Here is a 26,369-nt window from a genome sequence, read left to right on the forward strand (position 1 = left end):
GCGCTGCCGCGGGGCCCTCGGGCCGCCCGCGTCCCGCCCTGCAGCGCCCGCATCCGCGTGCAGGCGCGGTTCCCGGGAGGGTCGGGGAAGGGAAGGCAGCCCCTTGGCAGGGCTGCCCGTGTGTCCCGCTGCTCGGAGCGCCAGCCGGAGCCCTGGCGTGGGGAGCTGCTGCTGCAGGTTGATCTTGAGAGCTTGGCCTCCCGGTGAGACCCGCAGCAGTTAGCTGCTGGTCGCCGCTGGTTAGCTGCGAAAGCTGGGGTGCTTCACAGCAACCGGCCTCCGGGTTCAGCAGATAACAGGAATAGAAACTTGATCATTGTAAGCAGAAGCCTGGTGTGGTGGAGGTGTTTTGGCACTGCCCCTTTTTTGGGTTCTAGTTTGGCTTGTTTTGCTTGTTTCTCTAGTGAGTGTGGCAGTAAAGCCCCAGGTAAAAAGAAGCTCCCACCAGAGGTGAAGAAATTGGTAGAGAACTGAGTGCTGCTTAGTGAAAGGGATGGGAAGGAGATGGAGGTTTTCTGTGTTTAGTTATTTCCAGCCTGAAAATGAACTTCAGAATATTCTGTGGAGATGATCCCTTCTGAGCAAGTTTCTTCAAACAAGAAGTGTTTGGAGGCTTTTTGGGTTGCTTAAATACTTAGGAAGGAAGCTTCTTGATGAAGAGCTCTCAATTCCAAGCAGCTMTTGCCCGCCTAGGCCAAGCTCCTTGGGTGCCGTTAGGACTTCGAGGTCAGGTCTCGCGTTTCCCGGCTCCTTCCGCAGCGTGAGGCAGTAGCCACAGTGCAGGGCGCCGCTCCGCGTCCCGCCTCGCGGAGCTGGGGTCCTGGCGGGAGAACCCCCGGAATCTCCTGCTCTTAAGGAACTCCCAAAAAAGTCAGTGCTAAAGCCCTTCCTGGTGTGGAGGGGGTTGCTGGGGCCAGCATCTTTCCATGGTGGGGCTGGTGTCATCGCTGCTCCCTGCCCTGGGAGATGGCTCTGATGGTGAAAGTGGAGCTTGGGCTGTCGTCTCTTAAACTGAAGCCTTTTCAGTCATTTGGTCAGTAATGGTTTAGCAGCTCTCACCTCGGGAGTTAGAGGTGTGATGATTCGTCATATGTTATATGCCTAGTATTAATTTGGAGGTTGAATTCTTTGTTGGAAACAAGATTAAAACCACATGAAAGGTGCTTTCCATCTTTCCTCGGAATAAATATTTACATTCCTCTTTGCATGAAAGGCTGATGTTTCTCTAGAAACCTTGCTCACAGGTTAGTTGTTTTCATTTAAAAGCAAAGTTGCTGCCACTCTTTGCATGTGCTGTGGGGTTTTGAGTTATCAGGCTCCCCCAAAACACTGCCTGGTGTGTCCATGTAAGGATTCAGCCTGAATGGTCAGTGCTTGCTTTCAACATGGAAGCAGGACACAAGGAATGCTAGAAGTCCCATATGATCTAGAGATTCAGTAAGGTGATTTTGCAGCATGGGAGTTTCGCGTGCCTGTCTTTAGTAAAGGAATCTCAGCGTTTTAACAGCTGTTTATTCCTCTCCAAGATAACTCAGCTTTTGTGAGGCTGGGACTGTCMCCAGTTGTAGTCCTAAACTGTTAGCGTTGGGAAGCATTTTGGCAGACTTTGACCCCGGCTGCTTTGGCAGACCGAACTCTGAAAATAACTGGAACTTCTAACCAGGCTCCTCCCCTTCTTTCCTGCCCGTAGCTTTTTATCCTTTTCCCCTTGCTTCCCATTGTACCTAATGGGATGGAGCTAGAGAAACTGTCCTGCTTAGTGCTGCACAGCAGCTATGCGGTTTAGATAAGCCCTACCTTTCACTAACACGGCAACTGAACTTTAGCAGTGGGGAAGGGTGRCATTTTTTGTTTAAGCTTCTGAGCTAGGTGATTTATTGCACCTCATTTTAGCTTTGGGTTGAATTTCCATGTTAGACATCAAGTAAACTGCACCACCGTGTAAAGGGAAGGTGGTTTTTCTGTATCGTCCAGCTGTTGAAAGCACTGCTTCAGTTTTCTGCTGTCTAGGCTTGCAGATTACCTGATGTAAGAACTGGTTGACAGTGAACAGGTATTTAGCAACACTCCTTTTGAAGGAGGGCATGAGCTTTGGAGCTTGGAGACACATTATGTTCAGGGCTGCTGGGGCTTGCAGGTTTTTATTTACTCACGAGTAGTAAACATGGGCTTCAGCAGCAAACTCTGTAAGATGGAGTGTGCCTGCTCCTCCAGGTAGCTGTTACCCCCTGCCTCTTCTATAACTTTCATCTGGGCAAGATGCATGCAAGTGTTTTGTATAACACTATTTCTGTACTAGAAATAAATTTTGGTTAAGAGGTGGCTTGTAAAAGCCAGGGTCACTAATGACTGCTATTTTTTAATAGCACACGCTAGAATAGCTTGTAAGTATCCTCCCTCATGGTGCAAAACYGGTGGCTTCAGTCTTATGACTGACTAGATGAGCAGCAGAGAGAGTGAAATACCTGAAAACAGGTTGAAGACCAAGACCTGCCAACTGGGAGCTGTAAYGGGGAGCTGTGGTCACAACTGTGTGCGCACTTGCGGGGGGCCGGGGCTTTTTCAGCTAATCTTCCAGTGCAGGAGTTGGGGCTCGATTCTAAATTCTCTCGGCCCTTCAGGAGTTAAGTCCAGTGAAACAGTACTATAAATTGTGGAGGATTTTTCTACTCCTGCAGAAGAGATGGGCAGCTTCCCAAAGTGCAGAGCAGTAGTGAGCTTGGCTTCAGCTTCTGCTCTGTAGATTCCAGAAGAATTTTGACATGTCCAAGAACTGCAGTGTAGTCCAGCCGAGTGGAGGAGTAGAGAGGTAGCATCAATTTAAAGACATGGAGCTTTATTTTAYCTCTTATGCCAAACCTTGTGCAGCAGGGACACTTAAGCAAAACCAATGTGTTGGGAGTTCTGTTGGTTTTTCTTGCATTCTGAGTGTTAGGTATCTGTGATTCACAAAATATATTCTTTTCTGCGTGTGTGATTAACCTGAGCCATACATAACTTTAACTCAAAGCTACTCAACGTGAATTTTGAGTAGCTTTGGGGATATATTGTTTAATCTGAAATAAGCTGTTACCAAAAGGAAAACAGTTTCCTAATGATGCAGTATTTAAGGTGATGGCTGTGTCCACTAAGCTAATGTGGCACCAGTCATAGTACTAAAGGCTTTTTCTGTGAGGAGAAAAATGCTGAATTGGAAGTTCTTTGCTACATTTTCTCAAACGTGAAAGCTGCATCTGCTGCTTCTCAAGAATTTGGGGCAATTAGTGGGCAATAAGTGGAGCTATTTATTTTCTGCCCCTGTAGTTAACTTCAGGATTCTCAGGAGATTTAGGTCTTTCTGCAAAAACAACTGAAGTAACCTAATGAGTCTTGCTAACAGACATAGGTTTTATATTTTCCCAGCTTCTAGCAGTAAGCAATGTGTGTGCTTGATGCTTAGTCAAGGTACAGAACTAGTTTTCTGTTTATGAATTTCACTTGGTGCTCGAGACCTTGACCAACAAAGAATGGGCTCATTCACCAAGTTATTCAAATCTGTGAAACCAACTGGGACTTGAAAAAGCAGAAGAATGGGTGAGAACTTAGGTTTCAGATACTGAAAGACATTACCATTTGTAGTAAGCAAAATTCATTTGGTTTAGTTCTCTTACAGTATGCCCGTAACTTGTCTGAAATTCCTTGCCATTAAAAGAGTCCAATGGCTGTCCCATCCAGYGCAGAGAGGATGCTTGGCAGTAATACCCACATTGCTGTGAAGAGAAGTGCCCGTTGCACTGTGCTGCCCGGCTTGATGGGTAAAAACTCCCGGCCTGGGAACCTCGGTGCCCAGAGATGGCCTTGCAGCTTCTTACTTAATCAAGACCAGCACTTAATGATGACCCTTCTAACTGAGGGATCTGTGTGAAACTCCCGCCTTGAATATCTTAAAAAAACTACATCCAAACAAAAATAATGACGTGAAATAGCCTGACATTAAGTTGCCTTTTTTCCTTTCACTTTCCTAATAGTAAATGGTTGCTAATAAATTTTKGCTTTCAGAAGGAAATTGTGGAAGTAGCTTGAGCTTAGTGACTTGCCATTCATTTTACTATGCATGTAGCAAAAGTTGTCTTATTTTAAACATCAGGTTTTTGACCAACATTTTCTATCAGAGTGGCAGCTTCAGAAGGAGGTTTGTGAGGTCAGTGAAGAGACTTCCAAGAGGCAACTACAGAAGCAAAACTTCTATGGATCGTCTTTAGCTAGAAGTTCTAGGCATAGAGCCTGTTTGTAGGACTAGCTTTATGGCTGCTGTAGGAGAGTCACAGCTGTTCACTAGTATGTCTGGTTTATGAAGATGCTTTGCCTCTAGTCATCTTGGGCTGCTTAACAAATGCAAGTTGAAAAATCCAGAGGAGCTTTTGTGACTTCAGCACACCTGGAAAGGAAGCTGTTCGTGGTGCTTGAGTGTCTCCAAACTCTCTTGTAGAATTCTCAAAGGAGAAAATAAGTGAGCTCTGCTGCAGCATAGAAAACCTTTCACACGTGGTATTCTTTGTTCCTACCTTTTAAGGAATTGCAAATTCTCTTGCAAGACTTTGAAGAATTAGATAATGTGTGTCTTCCCGATAGTCAATGATTCATGTTWTAAGAATTATGAAGCAGCATACTTCTGGATGTATGTTAAATTACTCTTGTCAATGGGATTTTGTGGTGACTTTTCTGCCCCTTACAGAAGGGGCTTCAGTGCAAACTTGAGTTTGCTGGGGATTTTAAGAGCAGTAGCTTAAACAGTTGAAATGGCTTCTTTCTGTTGCAGGAATTCTGTGCAGCATGTTTTCTGGGTGGAACTTCGTGGCCCATGGGTTGTATCTGTTCTTGAATTTTTGCTCTATTGAAGGTAAGACTTCTGCCTAAATATGAGACCTGTAGAATGGTAAGAAAATGAAGCATCAAATTGTGATAGTTATCTTGAGTAGTCTGTATAAAGAGATAGTGGAGATGGCTCACTTAGGTGGAAGGCTGCCCTGGTCCCATTGGCATCGCTAGCACTAGTCACTCTGAAAGATTAAAGTGGTAAACTTGGTCCTGTGGAGTCAAACTTGAAGTGATACCRTATTTGGCATACTCAAAGTTCAAAGTCTCTGTGTGAAAGCCTTTCTTGGTCAAGCTAAACGACAGTACACTACTAATGAGCTTGTGTTGTGGACTCTCTACTCAATGTTTGGACCACTTTTATTTTGCAGCAAGTGATAATCTAATCTTAGCATGGCTATGGATTCAAGTCAGTATCTCAGTCAGCTCACTATTCCTTAAAGCTTGTCACTAACTGTTGGTACACAAGTACATTTACACTTTGAAATTGGTTTTGTTGAAATTTCATTAAAAAGAGAATAGTGCTAGCGAACGTGGAGCTTTCACTTTGATTCCCTAGTACTCTCAGAGCAGACAGACTGAAGCTTTCAGAATGGATGATGCAAATATTTAATTGTTAGTGTGTGATTTGTTAACTAACCAGCAGAAGTGCATATTTGTTCTTTTTTGATGCTCAAAAGAGATTTTTTTCTGCTGAGGAGAATATAAATGTAATAGTAATCCCAGATATGTTACCTTCATCCAAACAATTAATCCTGGATTCTTTTTCACACTCTGTAGCGAAGAACCCTTGTGACTTTTTCTTTCCTCTTTCTTTACCCCTTGCTTGTTAAAATATTCTGGCAAAGTCAAGGGAAAACTGCATTGATTTTTGCCCTTTTAATCTGCACTGGGTGATTCACTAATGCATTTCACTCTTGCACCTACCAGGTAACTCAGTTAATTTCCTGCTTTGCAAGACTTTTAATCTAGAAGTAATGTTGATCCAGAGTATTGATTATTAGCTTTTATATTCAAAAGAAGAATGGCAACATTTTTCTTCAGTTTCAGGTGGACTTGTACAGTCATGTGGCCACATCATCCCGGAGTCTCCTGTGCTGGCCCTCGGGTCCAACTTCACAGCACTGTGCATCCTCAACGAGAGTTGTCTGGACTTTGGCAATATATATGCCAATCAAATTATCTGGAAAATTAAAAATAGACTGGTACCTAAAGAACAATACCGTGAAATAAACAGGACGGTCTCCAGTGTCACATTTAATGACACTTCTTCACTTGCTACTCCTCTGACGTGCAACATTTTGGCAGATGGACAGATTGAGCAGAACATCTATGGAATCACTGTTACATTAGGCTGTAAGTACCTTTTCCTTGGATTGCCTTTTATTTTTGTCCAAAAGACTAACTTCTAGGTGGGAAAAAAAATCACCTGTAAATGTAAATCACTATGTAAATAAATGTATACTGAGAATTTTTTTTTTCTGYTTGAATCTCAGTCTCCCAAATCAGTGCAGGAAACTGAATCAAACTGTGTGTATTCAAAGCTAGTAAATATACCAGAAAAAAAAAAGTTTTTTAAAAAAGTACAGAAAATACCAAGGCTTATTTCATATATGGAAATAGATTGTAGCAAGAAGACTAGATTTTGGAAGGAACATTAAAACATTCAAGGAAAGAAACCAAATTTTCCTTATTTACAGGTTGTATGCAAAGAAAGAATCATGAAAGCTTTTTCTACAACACCCCTGTAAACTTCTTTTCCCCTCATCTGAGGAAGATATATACAGGCCATCAGTAATACTGAATCAGAAGCGAGCTGCCTTAAAACTACAGCACTCTGAATTGTTCTACTTCTATACCTTAGACAGTATTTTAAAGTAATTTTAAACTTTTCCTGTTTGAGCACTACATAACTTGCATAGTTCTTAGCATTTGCTGTTTGATAAAAGATTGAGATAGTTGGGGGGGGAAAAGGCAGTCTACTGCTGAGTGAGTTGGCAACAGTATATAAAATAAATATGTTCATAGGTGTCCTTTATAGGGTGTGAAATACTAATCAACTTTACACCTTTTGCCAGCATTAAAACACTTTCAGCTGTCACAATCGGTATGCAATAGGTAGCCTTAAATTCACATTTTAATATAGTTCTACTGTGAAATAGAAAAATTGGTACAACCATATGTACTCTGTGGTAGATATTCGAAATGGTAGGAACAAACTCAGTGTTGTCATTGCATTTTACAACTTGAATTATAAGTGAAAAACTGTAAGCAAAAAAGGTAATTTGGCTGCTCTCTGGAGAACATCTTACAGGTAACTGGGGTGGGGGGATTGAAGTGTCTGCCCCTGCAGCTGGGGGAAAAGAGACCTGTAACTCACCCCACCTCAGGTTATTAGTAGAGCCAGTATATTTAGATACATATTACACTAACCTTTTCCTGCATTATTAAATTAGTACTATAGATTAGAATTAAATTAGTACTATAGATTAGAAAGGGCTCTTACCTTTTTTCTGCTTTAAGAATGAGAGGTGTTTCTGCTGTTTCTTATTCAGCTGCTTGTTGCCTTTATCACCTGCTGTTTCTCAAACACCTGATTAATGCCTTGACTTCTATCACTGGACACTCTCTAGTGCTTTTTACGTTCTGCTTTAAAAAGTCATTTAAATGTATATACCTATGTGTATAGGTATTTGCTATTTATATGTTGATAGAGAAAGTTTCTGATATCTGCTGAAATTGCTCTAATAGTGATTCTTATGGCTTTGAAATGTTCATGGATTATCTTGAGTATTTCTTATATGTTTATGGACTGTCCTTACTAACTTTTTCCATACAGTGCCTCCGGAGAAGCCCAGAAACTTAAGCTGCATTGTTCATCAGGTGTCAAAACTTACATATCCTATGACTTGTACCTGGAACCCTGGAAGGCATACATTCCTAGACACTCAGTTTAGGTTGAAATACAGGTGGTAAGTAGCTCTATAAAGTCTGTATAGAACACAGGGAGTGTGTGTGTGTCCCTTTCCACAGGGAGGCAAATATTTCTTTCAGACTTTTCAGATGGTCCCTTGTGGTTGAAGGAGGAATAGGCAGCACTCTTTCCAAGTATTTTGATAAAACCAGAGCATAGTAGARGCCTTGGTAGATTTAAAAGGAAGCTGGCTTAGCATTAGTTTTTAATGCCCTTAAAACTGTCTCTGTGCTGTTGGTGCAACAGGAGATGATGAATAAAAAGTGTAGTAAATGTAACACTGTTTTGGGAAAAATATGCCGTTGAAAAGTGGAGTACCTGTTGGGATGCATAGCTGTGCTTTAAAGTTAGCTATTAGTCATATTGTTCATGGTTACAGGTACCAATTTGTGGACTTTAAGCTACTGTTTTTCTTGGCACTTCCTGCYTGATACCCTGTTTCTCCTTTGTTCAGGCCACGAGAAGATTTTCCGGACTGCATACCAAAAGATGCCAACAACTCTTGCACCATCACTGATGTTCAGTTCTTTGTTAACCTGGAGGTCTGGGTAGAAGCTGCAAATGCTCTTGGCAAGGCAGAATCTGATCGTCTTGTTTTTGATCCCATTGAGATAGGTAACATAAGTTTGTCTTTATGTGTATTGATGAACCAGAATATTATTTGTCGTTCACCATTATTCACTAATATGCACTAATTGTTATTCACTATTATTGATATATAAATTGGGTACCTACAATGATAGAGGTATAACAGTGAAGAAACAGCGGTGTTCTACAATTGACTCTACATTTTTTTTTCTCTTCTAGTGAAACCCCTGTCTCCACATAACCTGTCTGTCAATTCAGGAATATTGCCTAGCGTTCTGAAACTTTCCTGGGAGAACYGAATTTCAGCAGCTGTGATGAAACTGAAATTCAATATTCGCTATARGATTATTGGTGAAACAGACTGGATGCAGGTAATGCTAGTATCGTTGTGTCAGAATCAAGCTGCTGAACTGCAGCACAAGTGGGAGTTTTGTGTTCTGCTCCCAAGATAGTCTGCCTGGCTTATCCTGAAGGCTGGGGTCTAGGTGAGCTTTCCAATGGTGATTTTGCCTTTTATTATATTTTGGGGGTGGACTAATCAGTTTTTTCCCCCCTGTCATGCTGAAGGATGTGCAAAACTACTTAAAATCCACTTGGCAAACACTGCAGTCCTGGGATGTGCTTTTGAACTTGCAGAACATTCACATGGATTGTTCTGCATGTGCTTCAAGGTGCAAGGCTGCAAGGCTTACAGTATCTTGAGCATATTCTTTAACTATAGTGCATTGTAATATATATACATATAATATCAAGAATTGTCTAAATTTTCTTGTTTTTATGTCACTGTCCTTTAGCCACTATCCTAGATTGATATGAGGCTTCTAGCATAGGCTTGGCAATCTAGCCTTATTTGCAGTTGGTAGCCTAGCAGATACACAAAAAAGCCCTGAAACATAATGTGGAAGAGTTATGTAGGGAGGAAGAAACTTTATACAATAATCTGTTTAGCATAAACTGATTGAAAATGAAAACTGAAATGAATATATAAAGGTTGCCCAGAGATAGCTGTTTACCTCTTCTAAGTTATTTGTTTTGTATTGCACCTGGTAACTAAACACACAGCTATGATTACTTTCTTGTCAAACTGATGGTTGAATTAAGCCTTTTGGAAATAGGATGAAGAAATTGAGGCACCGAATCTGTCAAGTGTGTGTTTGTGTTTAGGGTCTAAATCTCTTCTTGGTAAGAAACTGTCTTGTGAGAGCTATAGTAACATAGAACTCAGCCTTTACAATGCTTGGTCATTGCCTCTAAAACACCTTCCTTCTCTTTCAGATCCCTCCTGAAGATACGGCCTCACCAAGAACTTCCTTCAGTGTTCAGAGTCTCAGGCCTTACACCGAATATGTCTTCTCAATTCGGTGCATGAAGGAAGATGGAGTGGGCTATTGGAGTGACTGGAGTGAAGAAAAGACTGGAATGACAACCGAAGATAGTAAGTAWGGCATGAAAATAGGAGGCTAGTTGTTAAACTGCAAGTGTTTATCAGCTTGCCAAAAGCCATCTGATATTCTGTATTTTTGAGCTGTTTGTTTATTCATGCAACGAGGCCTCTCCTCAACTGCATTTCAGCCAGGCCTTTCGAAGAGCATGAGAATAACTTTAACGAGAACCCATGTTCTCAAGAGAAAATGGTTTTGTCTCTGTGTACTCCCCTTTGGGGGATGATGGAGGGATGAGGGATTCTGAATTTGTTCTGTTATAGAAGTTATGCTGTTTGTATGAAAATTTTTGATGAACAACCACTTATTTCCTAACTTCAGAAGGGTAGAAGAGTGCTAGAAAGTCACAAAAGAACAGCTATGAGTAAACATGGGCTACAAGAGTCCAGTCATGGTGTACATAATCCTCTTGCCAAACTAAATAAAGAAATAAAACATACATATTGGATGTACAGCTCCTTGTTCTCCAAAAATACAAGTAAGACTATTCTGTTCTGCTCAACATCTTTCCTGAGAAACTTTGCATCTGTGGCATTTTCTTGCCACAGTGTCACTGTAGCCTTGTCTTACACTCTTGCATCCACTTACCCTTGATTACTGGGGATAGAGTAATATGAGTATTAATATTCTTTACTAATAGGGGAGAGCAAGAAAGAAGGAATGCTATGTAATGACCTGTTTATTTTAAGCAAGATTAAACCTATATGCAGAAAACAGTTTTATCTGCAAATAAACTACTCCTGCCTTTCAGTTTTCCTCACTGGTGACTCAGTCATTGTAACCTTGCAGTTCTGGGCCTTCATCATCCTTTCTCTTGATGCGGTAGAGTAGGGAATTGTATCATGATTTAGTGAGGAAGACTCCAGTTTTAACTTTAGATCATTGCTTGTGTACAAAAACACTTTCCAAAAGGCATATACATAATTTCATCACAATATTAAGCCAATATTTTAATTAACTTAGCTAAATGTGATAATTAGGCTTTGGCAAAGCACTAACTTTTAGTAAGCTTTGACCTGGGTGGGGGGAAAGAAATACTGAAGAGACTTTGTTAGTCAAGAGTTGTTTTTTCCTGCTTCCTTAAGTGGATCTGCTGCCTTGTTAAACTGCCATCATGTCCCCAGCTCCTTGTACCAACCCAGCCAGCCCTCTGACTCCTTGTAATGCTTCAGTTAGTGCTGATGACACTGGCCCCTTCCACTCAAGTGTCCAGCCCCTGGAGCAGTGAGCCTGGTACTGCCCTTGAGGCCTTTTGCTAAGGTCTTTAACTCTGTAACATGTCACTTGCTGAAAAAGTTTGTCACTGTACATAGAATCCAAGCTCTRATTTCCTTATTGATGCCCCCATGTCAGTGTATAACTTGGTCTTTCTGTGGTCTGCTTTCCTCTTGCCACCACTCTGAATAACCCCTTTTGTGAATGAAATGAAAATGATTTAGCATCATTAACAGATGCTTAAGAGTGGTAGCCTTGTGAATCTGAGTCTCCACCACCATCAAAATAGCCCTGAATACTGTATTTGCTTGTCACTAAAGCCATAGAACAAACAAATTCAGTGTGTTGTAGGCAGCTGGGCCATGACACTAGGTCTTGTGAAATGCAGTAAATATGACTATTATCTGGTTTTTACTAAAAATAAGCATAAATAAAGATTAAAAAATAATAGGCTTTTTCACTCTTCCTGCCCTGCTCGCTGATTTGTTAGCGTTGTTGATATAATAAATGAAGTGACTTGAAAATAAATGCAGTGGTGTAACTTCCCCTYCCGAGTTTGAGGAACAATTTTCAAGGCCTGGTACCCTCCTTTACCTGATTAAATGTCCCTGGCAAAGCTGTATAAAAAAAGTTGTCGTTTCTTTTTATAACACAGCTGTCTATTGTGAAGATTGAGCCCAATGTCTGCTTGTTCCTGCTCTTATAATCAGTTTACAAAACTGAACTCTTGACTGTTCTGTTCTTTAAGACCTGTCTTTCCTTTTTTGGGGGGGTAAAACTTCAAAAACTCTTCAGTGTTACAGTAGAATTGAGCTTTAAGTGCATTAGGAAATGTACCTAAATAAATTATTAATATTAAAAATGTAGTAAAACAATTCCTGGAAAAACYACAGACAAGTTGAGCAAGATCATTGTTGCAACTGTGTCTTTAGATCTCTCTAGCACAGCTAGTGCTTCCTCCAAGGATAGGTAACTCCTGCTCTGTGCAATATAATAGATTGATTCATTCTGCCTTTCAATTACATTAATTTTACAGTGGAAACCTTTTAAAAGTACTGCCACCAAGAAGTATTACAGTATTGCATAAAATGCTGCAGTTCTGCATTCTTGTCTAGGTTATGGTATATGGAGAACCAAGGCCTTAGGGCCAGAGAGAGCTGTAATGGACCCTTCTGCGCTTCCCTTTTCAGCTGCTTTGCTGCCGATGGGTGGGGTGCAGCACACAGAAGTGCCCRTGGATACAGACTGCTCAAGATACCGTGCTCCTGCCTTCTACTGTACTGGCCTGTACAAAAGACAGGACCAAATTCACATCACTGCGAATGCTCGCGTGGTAACTTCAATTATCACTGCACTTAGCGTTGTGCTGGTGTTTTGCCTCTCCCTTCAGGAAACCGCTCCATGAAGTTTTTCTTCCTAACATACCAAACACACTTGCGTTTACATCGTGAGGCTTGCAAGGAAATAAGGAGACGATTTGTAAAAGCTCTTGAAAAGGGGGCAAGAAGCAAGTGGTAGTGAAGTGATGAACTGAAGCAAACTGAGGACAAATATTTCTCTTCTTTCCTTAGAACCATCGAAAGGGCCAGCCCTGTGGAGGATCATTGATGCTTCTCGCTCACCGGCTTTCTGGACAGTGCACCTGGTGTGGAAGGTAAGGCAATAACTTGCTGGATTTGAGTGTTGATTTACCTGTGATTTCAAGTGGAAGAAAACTTAACAGCAAGCTGGAGGAGTTAGCTGGGGTGATACAGGTTTTTACTGATAATAGAAGTAACTTTAATTTCCATAACGATCTGTTATAAGAAGTTTTAGATACAAATGCCATCAGTTAATTGGCACTCATCTGTGCACCAGAGTATGCAGAATCTGCTTTARCACTCTCTAATTCCTTATCTACTCTTTTAGTAGCTTAGGGACTTAGAAGTTTTCACTTGAACAAAGTAAACTTTCATGTTAAACTTTCTGCTGTACCAGCAGCTTTTTTTTTAACATTGGACAGTGATGCTCTAGCTATTCCCTAAGCCTAAAGATGTGCCAGAGTCTAGATTTATTAAATACAACATTGTACTTTTGCATGTAATAGTTCTTTGCACATAGCTGGCAACTTAGCATAAGGTCGTGAAACTGAAATCCACGATGGTCAGTCCCATCTCCTGTGTTCTTGGGTCAGATTTGACCTAGATGTCAATTCCCCCCCACTCTTGGTGTCTTGGGGGAAGTTACCCACATGTTGCTACTGCAGGGTGTTCTGCTCTACCTCATATATCCCCCGTGCTACTTCCAAAATTATTAACCAACTTGGCCTCTGGTGCCAACTAATTAGCTCAGCAAACTTGGCTTTTTGTAAACTGCCCAGTTTAGCTTTTCCAATGTTTTTCTCTCAATTACCTGAAAGCTAATAGTGTTAGAAATAATAAACACTTTTTTTGTTATTTTGGTGTTTTTTTAGTAAAAGAAAAGTATTCCTGCTGTTTTATGTTCAGATGCAACCCAGATTATAACCTGAGATTTATTTTATACCCTTGTGCCTTGGAGGCAGACCAAATGCACGTTTCATCCACACATTTGTTGCCATCTTGACAGAGAGCCTGTATTAGATTACTGTATGGGACTGTGAGCAAAGAGAAGAATTTTAAAAAGAAACAGTTTTGGAAATTACTGCTTTACAGAAACGAACTCTGAATTTGTTTGCACTTTTCTCAAGCATGCAGCTCTTCTATCCATTTAACTTGCTCCATTGCCAGGCATTTAAACAAAGCTTCAAAGATACTAGAGGGTAAGTGATGTTAGCAGCTGTCGGCCTCCCTATGTCTCTTAACAGGCGCTGGAGCCCCCTGACACCAATGGGGTCATCCTGCGGTACGAGGTGGCTGTGCGAGCGCGGCCGCCGGGCGCCCGGCCCCCGGAGCAGCACAGCGTGAACAGCACCAGCCTCACCCTAAAGCTGCCCAACGGCACCTACGAGGTGACCGTGGTCGCCCGCAACAGAGCCGGCGCGTCCCCTCCGTCCGTTCTGCTCATCCCTGCAAGGAATTCCAAAGGTGAGCTTCCTAGCAGTCTCTCTTAGCACATATGAGGCAGATGCATTTGAAACATCAGAAATCTTCAGAGCGTTGCTAAATACTACCTTTTATAGGGACACATAGGTACAGAAGCATTGAATGTGTCGCTGTTTTTAATCATTACAATTATGCTATCATTTGTATAAATGTGCAGGTTTAGTTAATCACAGGTCTGCCTGAAGCTCTGCMATAAAGCTCTGTTATTTTGCTGGATTTTGATCCTTAGAGCAATTCCCTATCAATTTTTTAATAGCGTAGCATTGCTGTAGCAGCCTCCTGGAAGACCTTATTTAATGTGGCAGGCATTTTGGTTTTCCTTTTTAAAAACGGTGGGTGTTGAGGGAGGCATCCTTTACTTAGATACCTGTTGCTCTTCTTCGTCCTTTTCTGTTTTCTTCCAAGCTTTTCTTTGCCTTTCCTGTCTTGTGCCACTCTGACCATTCCCAGTCCTAGAGGCCGCTTGGCCTCTGTTTCCACAGGTTCCCTAGACGTTGGGTGTTGGAGCTTGCCCTAGTGTGTCCCATGCGCTGCCTGTGTGCCACACTGGTGTGTAGCAGTAGCTACAGGCTGATTACTCCCTGTTTCTGACATCTGATGAATACAGCCTCCCTTTAGACATTCCAAACGCTAAAGCAGCAAAGTACAAGAGTCCTGCCGGATCTGCTGCTTTTAGTGTAACAGCTGAGAGAGCTACAGCTTCTAAAACTGCTCCATCAGTTTATTAAGAGTGTCAGTATCTGCTGTGCTTCATAGAGCAGCACTGCAGCCAGATGAATTTGGTCAGGTACATGAGTTGAGGATCAGAATGTGAATTCAGAACCGTCTGAAGATCTGAAATAGAYCCATTCTGTCAGAAGGAATGTCGTATCTGTGTACTGTGCCATAAGAATACTTACAGTATTAGAGAACAGAGAAAATGAGTGCACTTTTCAGTTTTTAGATAGCCTAATACTGCTTAATTTGGATTTCTGACAAAGCAAATGTCCAAATTTCAAAAAATCACTAAGTATCTACATTTAGCAAAATACCTACTGAAAATAGGATTGAAGACCTGTCAGCATTTAATATTTTCCTATTTTGTTTCATCTCAGCTCCTGTGAAGAATATCAGGACGCTCCCTAAAGAYGGCAAGCTGTGGGTAGGGTGGACTGCGCCCAACACCTCCGTCCTCAGGTACATAGTGGAGTGGTGCCTGGTGTCGAACAGCTCGGACTGTGTCATCGAATGGCAGAGTGAACCAGAGAATGTTCAAGGAACATACTTAAAAGGTATTTAACTCGTAATTTTAAAAATACATTGTAAAACACTTTAAAAAGTAATGAATATTCTCAAATTGAAGAACACACTGCTGCAGATTAGAATTTCGATGTGGACAGGCAGCTGGGGTAGAGCTAAGGGCTCCTCTTAGCTGGTCATGAGTTCACTGAAGTGCCTGTATGTTTCTGCTAAATATAAAACTATTCTTGCATCTACTCTTGCATTTTGAAATTCAGGTTATGTAATGGCAGTGTTTTATCTTTGTTTTGGTTTTGATCTCCCTTTAATCTCAGGAACTCTTGAGATGGTGAAAAGTGTTTCTTTAAAATCATATCTTGTGATCCCTCTTTCATTTTGAACAGTTAARACTTGTTCAGCTTTTTATCAGTATAATCAGCATACAGATTATAGTCAGTATGTCAAATGTATGTTTTTTGGAGTTGCAATGTTGCAGACAGATGCAGGCTTCTTAACTTAAGAAAAACTTAGAAAAACAAAGACTTCCCAAGTTTACTTATTGCCTTTAAAACTTTAAAAGTGAACTACTTCATTATTCCTTTAGGTAGTTTCTTACAACAGTGTATCAGTGAATTCTAGGAAAAAAAAATAGTCAATCGACTGAAGTTTAAAGGCATCTAGTAAAACTGCCRGAACTCAGAACCGTAGATATGAAGGAAATGAGAGCTACTGCCTCGGCAACCCAGCACCTTTTCCATGTCTCCTGCAGGGGACATCAAGCCRTTCAAGCGCTACCTGATCACGGTGTACCCGCTGTACGCCGACGGCCAGGGAAGCGGGCGCTCCGTGACCGCCTACCTGCAGCAGGACCGTAAGTGCCTCCTCTCCTCCCCGAGCACGGGAGCTGGCCTGCTTGGCCGAGATCATAAGGCCTGTGCTTTGCTGTGGAGTACAGAATGAGAAATGAGCCTGCTTGGGAGGGTTACTTGTCCAAATTGATTTCATTCCCTCCATTTACGCATCTTCTGCCAGCATATTTAGAGGTTAAACAGATGTCTGTAACTGACTYTTTCATTTGTAAAACTTTCATCACATAATTTTGTATTCTTGATATTTTATCAGTATAGGAGTATTTCTACACTAATTAAGTCTGAAGTTTGAAGTCAAGGTTGACTAACCTGAATTGAAAAATTTCATTTGATCTGCTGATTACTGTTTTTCATATATTTCAAGAGATCTTTCATGTGAAATATTTTTGGAGTTGATATATTGACTGAAAATAATGCTTTGTTGTTCAATTTCAGCTATTCTGCTGAAAAATTTAGGTAATAACTGAGTGCTCATTAATACGCTGCTCTTATGGACAGGATCCTAACAGAATCTAATTTTCATCTCCCATTACAGGTCCTTCAAAAGGACCAACTGTTCAGACAAAAAAAGTAGGAAAAGCTGAAGCTGTTTTGATGTGGAACCATCTTCCAGTGGATGAGCAAAATGGATTTATCAGAAGTTACACAATACTCTATAAAACTGTTGATGGAAATGAAACAGGTAACAGAAAGTAGAGAACTCCTTTGTAATACATTGGAATATTCAGGGTTACTTCTTAATCTGTGTTCAGGAAATAGACTCCAGTGAGACTGACAGTCTGTTTGACACAAAGCAGATGGCAGAGATGTGTGGCTTGCATCAGACATGCACTGGACCAACAGAAAGGCCCCTAATAATTCGTATCATTGAGTCTGTGCAGAAGGTACTGAGTTTTATTTCTGAAAGTTGATGTGCAAATCRGCTGCTCTTGCCTTTCTTCCTAAATATAACATGGCAGTAGAGCAAGATAAAAGCAGCCCATTCAAGCTGGTTAAAATAGATGCAAGTCATTTCTGTGATAAACTTTTAAGCAAAAATAGACTTCTAATAAGCAAGGTGTTACCTCAGCCCGGTGTCAGTGAGGGACACAGGGATCCTCCCACCTCCTGGTGCTGCCAGAGGAGCTGCTCTGGTGCTGCTCCCGATCCCAGCTCAACTCCTCCGTGCTGGACTCCGGCTTCTCCACCCTTAGGGAAGGACTACCTGACTGTGCTCTGGTCACCCCTACAAGGTGCTCCTTCTGGAACCTTCTGGCRAGTTCCGGGCGATTGTGGCGCAAAGTCAGCGACGTGGGTTTGGGTCCCGTGGGTTTGGGTCCCGTGTCGGCCGCCCTGCGAGCRCGTCAGTTCTTGCCCCAGCTGGGCACCATGGCAAAGGACAGCAGAGCGGGACCGTCCTGCCTCCGCAGCACCTCCCGCTTCCCTGCTTTGCCTTTGGGAACAGCACCCAAAGCTGCTCCCTCGCTTTTCGGCTATGTTGGCAGAGTTTGAGCAATTTGGCAGTTTCAGCTCTTAACTCTCTTACTTGATGGGCAAAGACAAGGTGGACTAAAATGGCGCTCATGTTTTCCTTTTCTTTTTGAAGTCTGCTTAAGGCAGATGGGCCAGTCCCTTAYGGCTACACTAGCTTCAATTTCTACATAACCATGTGTTCTATTTATTAATTAGAAGATCTTAAAAACTGTCAGCTTTAGTATCAGTTTATAGCTACTTTTTWAAAAAGTTAAAAATTAACACGTAGAGTTTCATCAAGATAGACTAAATCAGTTGATTCAAATACCTGTACAGAAAGAAAYAAATCTTGGCCCTCCTTGAACAAGCTGTAACTTTGCTGTTTCTGTTGCACTTTCCTTGCAGCCATACACTCCTTTGCAAGTGTTTTGCACCTCTCAAGTCGTGGTGTCTGAGTGCTGCTGTATTCGTGCAGATCTAATAAATTGTAAACAAAACTGATACAACTTTTTTTTTTTTCCTGTGTTTAGCTGTGTCAGTGGATCCTTCCAAGACGGAATACACCCTCTCTTCTCTGGCCAGCGACACGCTGTATACTGTGCGGATGATGGCCTACACAGATGAAGGAGGCAGGAGTGGTCCTGATTTTACATTTACTACACAAAAATTTGGTAAGAGAGGGGCAAAAATAGAAATATGAGATAATGGTGCAGCAGTGTAGCAAAGCTCATTGCAAGACTTGATATGAGCAGAAAGTGATGTTATTTAACAAGATATTTCAGTCACTGCTGTCACAGTTGAAAGCAATGCCTTGAAAGGGAACCTAGGAAAAGGGACATTGCTGCCCTCTTCCGGGCTCCTGGATTGTGCCTGTGCTGCAAACATTTGGCCTCGGGCTTTGGTTTGCTTTGTGTACCCCCAGGAGCTGACACTGACTAGTCTTTTATCCRGTAGTTGTTAGGATTTACTCACTGCCCTTGTCCTCTTAGCTCCTTTGACCCGCCCCCCACCTGCCCCCGCAAGTCCTCAAGACCCTAGGATGGAAGATAATGATCCAAAATCATTGTTTTAGTCTGAACGCATCTTGGTCTTTGTTACCCTCATCTGAACGTCTTGAGAAGCTGCAAAGAGAAGTGCTTGGGATCTCGGCTTGCTCATCTTGGTGCTGATCAGCATGAGACATTATTAAAATTCTCCTTTGGCTTTTCTTTTTTTTTGTTTCCATTTACATCATCGCTAGATTTTATGTTACAATTATTACAGAAACTCATTTTGAAGAGTTTATCCATTTAATATGTATATAGCTTTAAAGAGTGCTTTGTTTTGTAATGGTAAGAGTAACAAAATGAGCAGAGCTCTGGTTTGGAAAGCACAATTACAGATTCATACTTACTGTGCTATTATTCTATACAGCTTTGCTCTTCCATAAATATTCTGCAGGGTTTACAATACTTAAAACTGTGCATAACGTGTTGTAATGTTTTCTTCCCTATAATGCAGCCTGAAGTGTTTGCAAACAGTGGGTATTTTCACAAAGAAAGTGGATGAGTGACTAGTGGCTTGGCTTACCATAGTCATTTGACCATCACTTTGATGAGACAACTGGTAGGCTACTAAACCAGCTGGACCATGGATATATTCATACAGATAGTACTGTCATATCTGCCTAAACTGTAGAATTGCTGATGACTACATGATGACTAAAGCCTCCAGAGCAACCAGCTGTTTGTATTGATGCTCTAGGTTGTTTGGACATGGCTTTTCATGCCTTTCTTAGCAGGCTTTTCCACGGAGTGAAAAGGCTCTTCTGGAGCTGAAGCCTGTGGGTGTAGCGTCTTCCAGATTCTCTCTGTCCTGTGGCAGCACTTCCTGAGTTCCTTCAATTCCTACTGAATGCTGAAGAGGCAGCTATAACTGTTCTTTTCCTTTTATTTTTTCAGGGAAAGGAGAAATTGAAGCCATAGTTGTACCCGTGTGCCTAGCATTTCTGCTGATCGTACTCCTTGGAGTTTTGTTTTGCTTTAACAAACGTGACTTGTAAGTATAAATGAAATATATTTTTATTTTGGGGCACGACAGACATGGCCCTCATTCAGCGTAAGCAAATAAATGCCCAGTGCTYAAGTCAGGAGTGAAAGGTAAAACTCACATGCATCAATTGGTGATAATGTCTATGCTCTCCCTGGGAAACTGAGCTTCTGTGGTACTAATTCTATTTCTTACCCTACTGTTAATGATTAACCCTCAAACTCCTGCTTTTAGCTRTGTTTTGATTACGATTACATTTGCTACAAATGTTTGCATATGCTGCAGATCTTTACACAAAAGAATGTTTTCTCTAGCTCTATTTGAGCTGGTTAATGTTTTAGCAAACACTTTTAAGTTTAGCAACTGAAAAAATGTCAGCAAATGTTTTATCTTGCGTAACCTCTGTCAAATTCTGTGCATGTTTATTAGCTGCGGGGAAACACTTGCTGCTCTTGCTCCTCTCCTGGGCCCTTTACCCTAGAGCTCTTAAGCTTTAGCTAAGATTTTACTGCTGAAATATTTCCCTGGTCAACAGCAGCACCTCTCCCTTCTCGTAGTCCAGACCCCTTTTCCTTGCAGTGAAGGCAGCACTTTATGCTCTTCTCCTTCTCACCTTTCTGCTGCTGCCAACACGAGCTCTCAGTGGGCTGCACAGCCCGTCTCGCAGCGCATTAMGGCTTCTCTGACAGAGTCTGTCTGCGGACGGTGTCTGTGGAGCAGAGAGCAGGATCAGATCCATAAGCCTSTTTCAAAGAAAAAAAAAAAGTTTGGCTGGGGTACTTCAGATGTGATCTAGAGAAACGCTGATGTTAAGTTATTGCATTCTTAAATTTAGGAGTTTTGGGTTTAAAAAAAAAAAAAGGAAGTTTTTCTTTAAACATTTTTTCACAAGTCTGCTTTGTGTGAAGGCTGTTTAATGACAGTTGTGATGGGTGTCTGTATTTAGGAAGTCAGTTGTATTGAAGTGGTAGGAATGTGTTTCTGTATTGCTTTGCCTCCTAGTCTCTGTTTCAGATACCTGCTCTGTAGCTTCTAGAACTCTACACAGTTGAAAACCTCTCCATCCTTTCCCGTCTGTGTGTTTGCATCTATAATATGAATACAGCTAATGTGTGCAGGTTCAATGCTGTGTTTTAATAATACAGCTTATTACAAAGATCAGGAATTGCAGGTGCTTCTATCTGGAAATGCAAAAATGGTCTCATGCTTGAAAAATTAGTTTTAAGGGCCCTGTGTCCTGCATTGTTGAGTACTTGCTACCAACACAGAAATGTTAGGCGTCCATCTTTTATCTCCATTCTAYTTCTAATCCTCTACAGAATTAAAAAACATATCTGGCCTAATGTTCCGGATCCATCCAAGAGTAATATTGCTCAGTGGTCACCTCAAGTTTCAGCTAAGGTAATATTCATCTTCCTGCATTCTCTATCTTAGTCTGTAAGGTTTTAAATAAACTGATCTGTGGGAGTCTTGTCTCTTCCGGCATAGACAGAGATTTCAGGAAAAAAGGAACTGCCTGAATGTTAAGTTCCTGGGCATTAGGGGTATGATAAGGGTAGAAGACTTGATTGCAGCAGTAGATTCAGCATTAGGGATTTATGGCTGGCAGCACAGAGCAGCTTTAACTTTGGGCTTTAASTTGCTCAAATACTAATTCTTTTATTCAGTCACATGGAATCAGGATTAGATTAACAGAATTCTTGACTCCTGTTTTCAAAGCCTTAAAGCCACTTGTTTGGACAGTGAAGTGATGAATGAGAAAAGTTGCAGAGTTGCTCGTGGCTGAGGAAAGCRGCAGCAATTCTTCTGGTCCTGTGAAAGAAGCTTCTACAAAGGGCCCTGATGTTGACTGTGCTATGGGGAAGGAGAGTATTTATGTAGGACTTCAATCCAGAATGTGCCTGTGCTGCACCAAGAATGGTGCTATGGTCAGAGCATTTCAGAACTGCTGAACTTAGGAAAAAGCTCTCAGGTAATTATGGTTTTAGGGTAAGACTTTGTGCTGGAGCAGCTRCATCCTAACTTGAGAGATACTGCCAGGTTCTGTAAGGAAGGAATTTATAGGTGGATCTCAAAGCAGCTGCAGGATAGAAACTGAGGTATTGATGTACTTGATTTTCAAATAACCTTCCTCTTTGGAAAAATCAATTTATTTCTTTCAGCATAACATTAGTTCCAAAGAGCAGATGTACCCAGAAGGCAGCTTTACAGATGTCAGCGTTGTCGAAATAGAAGCCGACGACAAGAAGTCCTTCTCAGAGCAGGATCTGAAACCCTTTGACTTGCTTAAAAAGGAGAAGAGCACCTCGGAGGGGCACAGCAGTGGCATCGGCGGCTCCTCCTGCATGTCGTCCCCCAGGCAGAGCGTCTCGGACAGCGACGAAGGCGACGCCGCCCAGAACACCTCCAGCACGGTGCAGTATTCGACCGTGGTGCTCAACGGCTACCGCGACCAGACGCCGGCCGTGCAGGTCTTCTCCAGGTCCGAGTCCACGCAGCCGCTGCTCGACTCCGAAGAGCGGGCGGAGGAGGCCGACGGCGGCACTCCCAGGCAGATGTATTTCAAACAAAGCCGCGGGCAGGACGAAGSCAGCACGGACAGGCTGCGCTCGGACAGAGCCCAGCAAGCTGCTCCTGCCGCCGAGGAGGATCTTGTTGGCTTCGCGCAGCTGCAGCTCTCGGGTCAGAAYGTGCAGCTTTTGGCCCTGGGGCTGGAGATAAACCCCGAAGAAGCTGCTCTGGCAGAGGTTCTGCAGGCAGGTACTGAGGCACCGTGCACTGCGAGACCTGAAACAGGAGAGGAAAATGCAGCAGCAGTGGAGGAGATGCCCAAAAGTTACCTCCCGCAGACTGTGAGACAAGGGGGCTACGTGCCTCAGTGAGGGAAGAGACTGGCTCCGTTAGGCCTTTACCAGTGCCTGTTCACACTTTCGCCTGTGTTCTTGATAAATTAAGCTAAATATTTTTTATCTGAATGCAGATAAAAATATTGAAGAGTCATTTGACAGAATAKGCAAGGACTATGTCTCTGTGGAAAAGTTACAGTCCAGCCCTACTGGAGACTTACTTCATGCACTACATAAAACCTTACTTGTCTGAATAGCTGAGCAAGCCTTTGTGCTGCCTTGCTTTTCTGTGTCTTGCATCAGATCTACACAACTGAAAAGAAGCAAGTTTCAATAATCACATCTGCCAACAGACCTCCTAGAAGAAATACTTTAAGATTTGCAGCAGTGAAAAAAAGACAGCTTTTATTGTTTGGAGCATCTTCATGCCAATCTAAGGCCTGAAGTTTAGTATTCTCATGCAGGAAAAATGAACTAAAACATGCAGTTTTCAGTAGCTTGATGGACTTGGTGAATTCTGGTTTGGCCCAATGCCATAATTCCTAAATTGTGCAAAATACATTCATCCCACCTTTGAAAAGGGAAGAGAAAATGTGGTAGTGTGCAAACAGAAAAAAAAAGCCATAATTGCTTGGCTCAGTGCTACTGTAGTTATCAGTATTCTGCCTCTGTAAAGATATATRTGCACATGAACTATAACTGGGCTTAGAAGTGTGCCTTGCAACTTGTCGCACACCAGTGCAGTCTTCATTTTTGTTTTCAGCTGGATTTCTAACTTTCAAACTTAGATTTGTACCCAAATCACTGTCTAATTACACTGCACCTCTTTGGTCACGTAAATGGAGACAATTTAATGCCATCTGCAACTTGAGGCAAACAATGAGCTGTAACTTTTTAATATTTTTTCTAACAATGCTTACGAGAGGGAACGTGACTTCCTTCCTTCTCGACTGCAAAGATTATTATGCCATAACTTCACTGCTGACACCCAAAGACCACCTTGGAACTGGAACTAGCAAAAACCAAAGCATTGATCCTGGGCACAGGGAAGGTACCCGACACCCTCAACTTGAAGCGTGTGTCTTATTTTTTCTCTCTTCCCTCCTGTTCATGCAGTTTGCATCTTTTTCAAGATACAGTTCTTGAAGATGGTCTATAAAAGGGTTTAAGGAAACAGCTAGCTCTTAAAAATAAAAACCAAAACCCTTTTGATGAAGTTTTGTGGTACTCCTGTAGATTAAGTTAACTTAGTCTTGTCAGCTTTCTAATCTGACATTATAAAAAAAATCCCAATTAAGAACACTATGTGCCTTGTTGTGAGAATACAACAAGGACTTTATTCCTCCTCAGCAGAGCTCTGTGTATTTAAGACTTGCTGGAACATTTTGTGCTGTGAGCTGCGGTGCTGCTGTTCTAAACACACTTGCTGGAAGGCCCAGGAAGGATCTGGGCCACTGTCCTTTTTACTCCCCGTGTTCCTTTTATGCCAGCCTGCATTGAAGGACTGATGTAAAWATAAATGTTCATGTGGTTTCTGCTGTTACAAAGAAACTAGACAGTAGAGTAACTTTATAAGATTATCCCTGGAAGTCGCTGCTATTCAAAACAGATATAGAAAACAATCTTTAATAATGTCATTTTATTCAGTATTTTGTAATTCCTTTCTCCATCTAGCCYATTCATTAACAAGTTTAATAGCTTTAGTATCAGGGCACTTTTTTYCCTAAAATGCTTAATGTAACTACATTGTCACAACATTCCTGAGTATGTTGGTCCCCTTTTCTCCTCCTTCCACCTTAGCATATTTCAACACTCCCCCAGCAGGTAGGATATAATATAAATTACCTGGCCAGAAGTGCCCTGGAAAAAGTGCCTTTTCCTTTCTGAGAAGTCCAAGGAGCAACCTTACACCAAACACAGTCTGACACTAATAGTAGTTAGTTTGCAGGGGACTGACTGTCTTCCCTGTATAGGCTTCCTAAAGACTGTAAAACCCCACACAATAARCCATAAGCTTTATTTGAGCCACCTGCCTGCTTCTTGGGACTCTCCTGCAGCCACACACGGCCTCGTCAAAGATCTGTGAATGTTTGTGGGCTCCAGCAGTCCCTGCACAAGCCCTTTGGTGACACTGCCCCTCTCCCAGCCTCCCTCCAGCACGTTCTGTGAGACTCAGTGAACTCAACACCCACCTGCTTCCGCTGCTCTTGCTTCAGAGACCTACAGCTCTTGCGATGCAGGTTGCAGATACTGACTTGTGAGAGCAGCTGCGCTGGTGAAGTCACTGCTAAAGATGATTTTGGCCCTGTCTGATAAAGGGAAAACATGTTATTGGTAAGTGCTGTTATTCCTGGACTATTTCCTAAATCAGGCAGCATGCTAAGAGGATGCTCTTACCCATGTCACTTCTGCAATTGCAGTGCTCATTGYGTATAGATCAGCAGTAATGATTGCAGAGGATTATATGAGAATAGACTCTTGAAATAATTCTGTCATATAGGTGATAGAAATATGTTAGTTATCTTATGATCTTGTGTATTTACCTGGGTAAAGACTGAACAGGAAACACTTGTTGGAKAAAAGCTTACAGAAGCCATACAACAAACAAACAGCCTTGACAGCTTGTTCACAACCTCTGTGCCAAAATATGAGAGCATGTAGGGGKTTTTTTGTTTGTTTTAATTCATGTGGAACATCAGCTGATTGTATCAAACGCTTGCACAGAGGTTTTAAAGGGAACGTGATCATGTGATGCATTGGAGCAAGGCCCTGCAACTGGCTGAACTTGGCCCTGTCTGCCATTGTAATCAAAGGGAAAGGTTTTTTTCTCTTTTCTAATTTAACTATGATGCACTTTAAGAAATAAAGGCATTAAAATGAAATGACACTGCAGTGTTGACACTTTCATGCCCATCCTAATTAGCCAGACTGGATTATTTCAGATGGGGTGGAAGAACAGTTAGGACACTGCTGTTCAGTGCTAGGGAAGGGTGGCTAATGCAGATGAGTATTTTCCTCAGTGTTAGCACACAGGGAACTTCTCAAGGGCAGCCTGGCTAGTTAGTTTTCTGTTTGTAAAAAGAAGTGTTCCTAGAGGGAACAAAAAAACCAACACCACAAAAAAAAAAAAAAAAAAAAAAAAAACCACCACCACACAGACACACACACACACAAGAAAAAAAAAGCCCAGAAAAGGGCTGCAGAAAAAAAACCACACACACACCTTCCAACCGACTTCACTGTGGGCAAGGCAGGCCCCTACAGCAGCCTAGCAAAATACTATTTAAGATTTGCAGAATGCTTGGCCCAGGACAGACCACRGGCTTTGCTTTTATTCCTCCTTGGAGAGGGAGAGCCGGGGCAGAAGTTGTCTCTAGTCTGCGGCCCTGGGGAGGTTTTGCCTTTCTGCTGTAAGGCTCGAGCACCACCACGCGCTGACAGCTTAGGGCATCCCCGGCTGTGCAGCTCACCCTGGAGAACTACAACCCAGCCCCTGGTTCAGCCCCAGTAATTTCAATTTAGCTTAACAGCAGGTCTTAACTCGAGGAGCAGCCCAGGAGCTGGTGCTGCCCTAGCCCAGCCTGCACAGCAGGAGCCAAAATCCCAGGGAGTCGCAGGGGCTGCGGACACTTCCCTGGAGCAAAGGCAACTTGCACAGGCCCACCTATCTGCACCAAAGAGGACTAAACAGACCAGCTGGTTTTCCACAGGAAACAGCTGTTGTAATTAACCAGTTAGGTACATTTTTAAAAACACATTAAAATTCTTTAAGCTGCTGTCCCAGTTGCTACTGCAGATGCATATATGCATTTTAACTTCCA

At 42.2% G+C, this 26,369-nt stretch overlaps 1 protein-coding gene and 1 long non-coding RNA gene across 2 annotated transcripts; one reads left to right on the plus strand and one right to left on the minus strand.

Annotated features, from left to right (window-relative positions):
* The first annotated feature begins 4,797 nt into the window (after window positions 1-4,797).
* Window positions 4,798-24,588, plus strand: IL6ST (interleukin 6 signal transducer). Its single transcript, XM_026037295.1, has 15 exons — window positions 4,798-4,879; window positions 5,899-6,210; window positions 7,694-7,826; window positions 8,283-8,443; window positions 8,636-8,787; window positions 9,692-9,851; window positions 12,645-12,727; window positions 13,898-14,117; window positions 15,230-15,406; window positions 16,123-16,224; window positions 16,758-16,904; window positions 18,205-18,345; window positions 19,615-19,711; window positions 21,022-21,103; window positions 21,865-24,588. The coding sequence occupies exons 1-15, from the start codon at window positions 4,813-4,815 to the stop codon at window positions 22,582-22,584; spliced, it is 2,754 nt and encodes a 917-aa protein (XP_025893080.1). The 5' UTR covers window positions 4,798-4,812; the 3' UTR covers window positions 22,585-24,588.
* LOC112945664 lies at window positions 22,318-24,802 on the minus strand. The gene is made up of 2 exons (XR_003249067.1): window positions 24,741-24,802; window positions 22,318-22,489 (listed from the first exon to the last, which is right to left on the minus strand). It is a non-coding gene; the product is annotated as an uncharacterized LOC112945664 (long non-coding RNA).
* Window positions 24,803-26,369: the final 1,567 nt, after the last annotated feature.

Source organism: Nothoprocta perdicaria, unplaced genomic scaffold (genome assembly GCF_003342845.1).
Source record: "Nothoprocta perdicaria isolate Ctin4 unplaced genomic scaffold, notPer1 scaffold_1, whole genome shotgun sequence".
Lineage (NCBI taxonomy): Eukaryota > Metazoa > Chordata > Aves > Tinamiformes > Tinamidae > Nothoprocta > Nothoprocta perdicaria.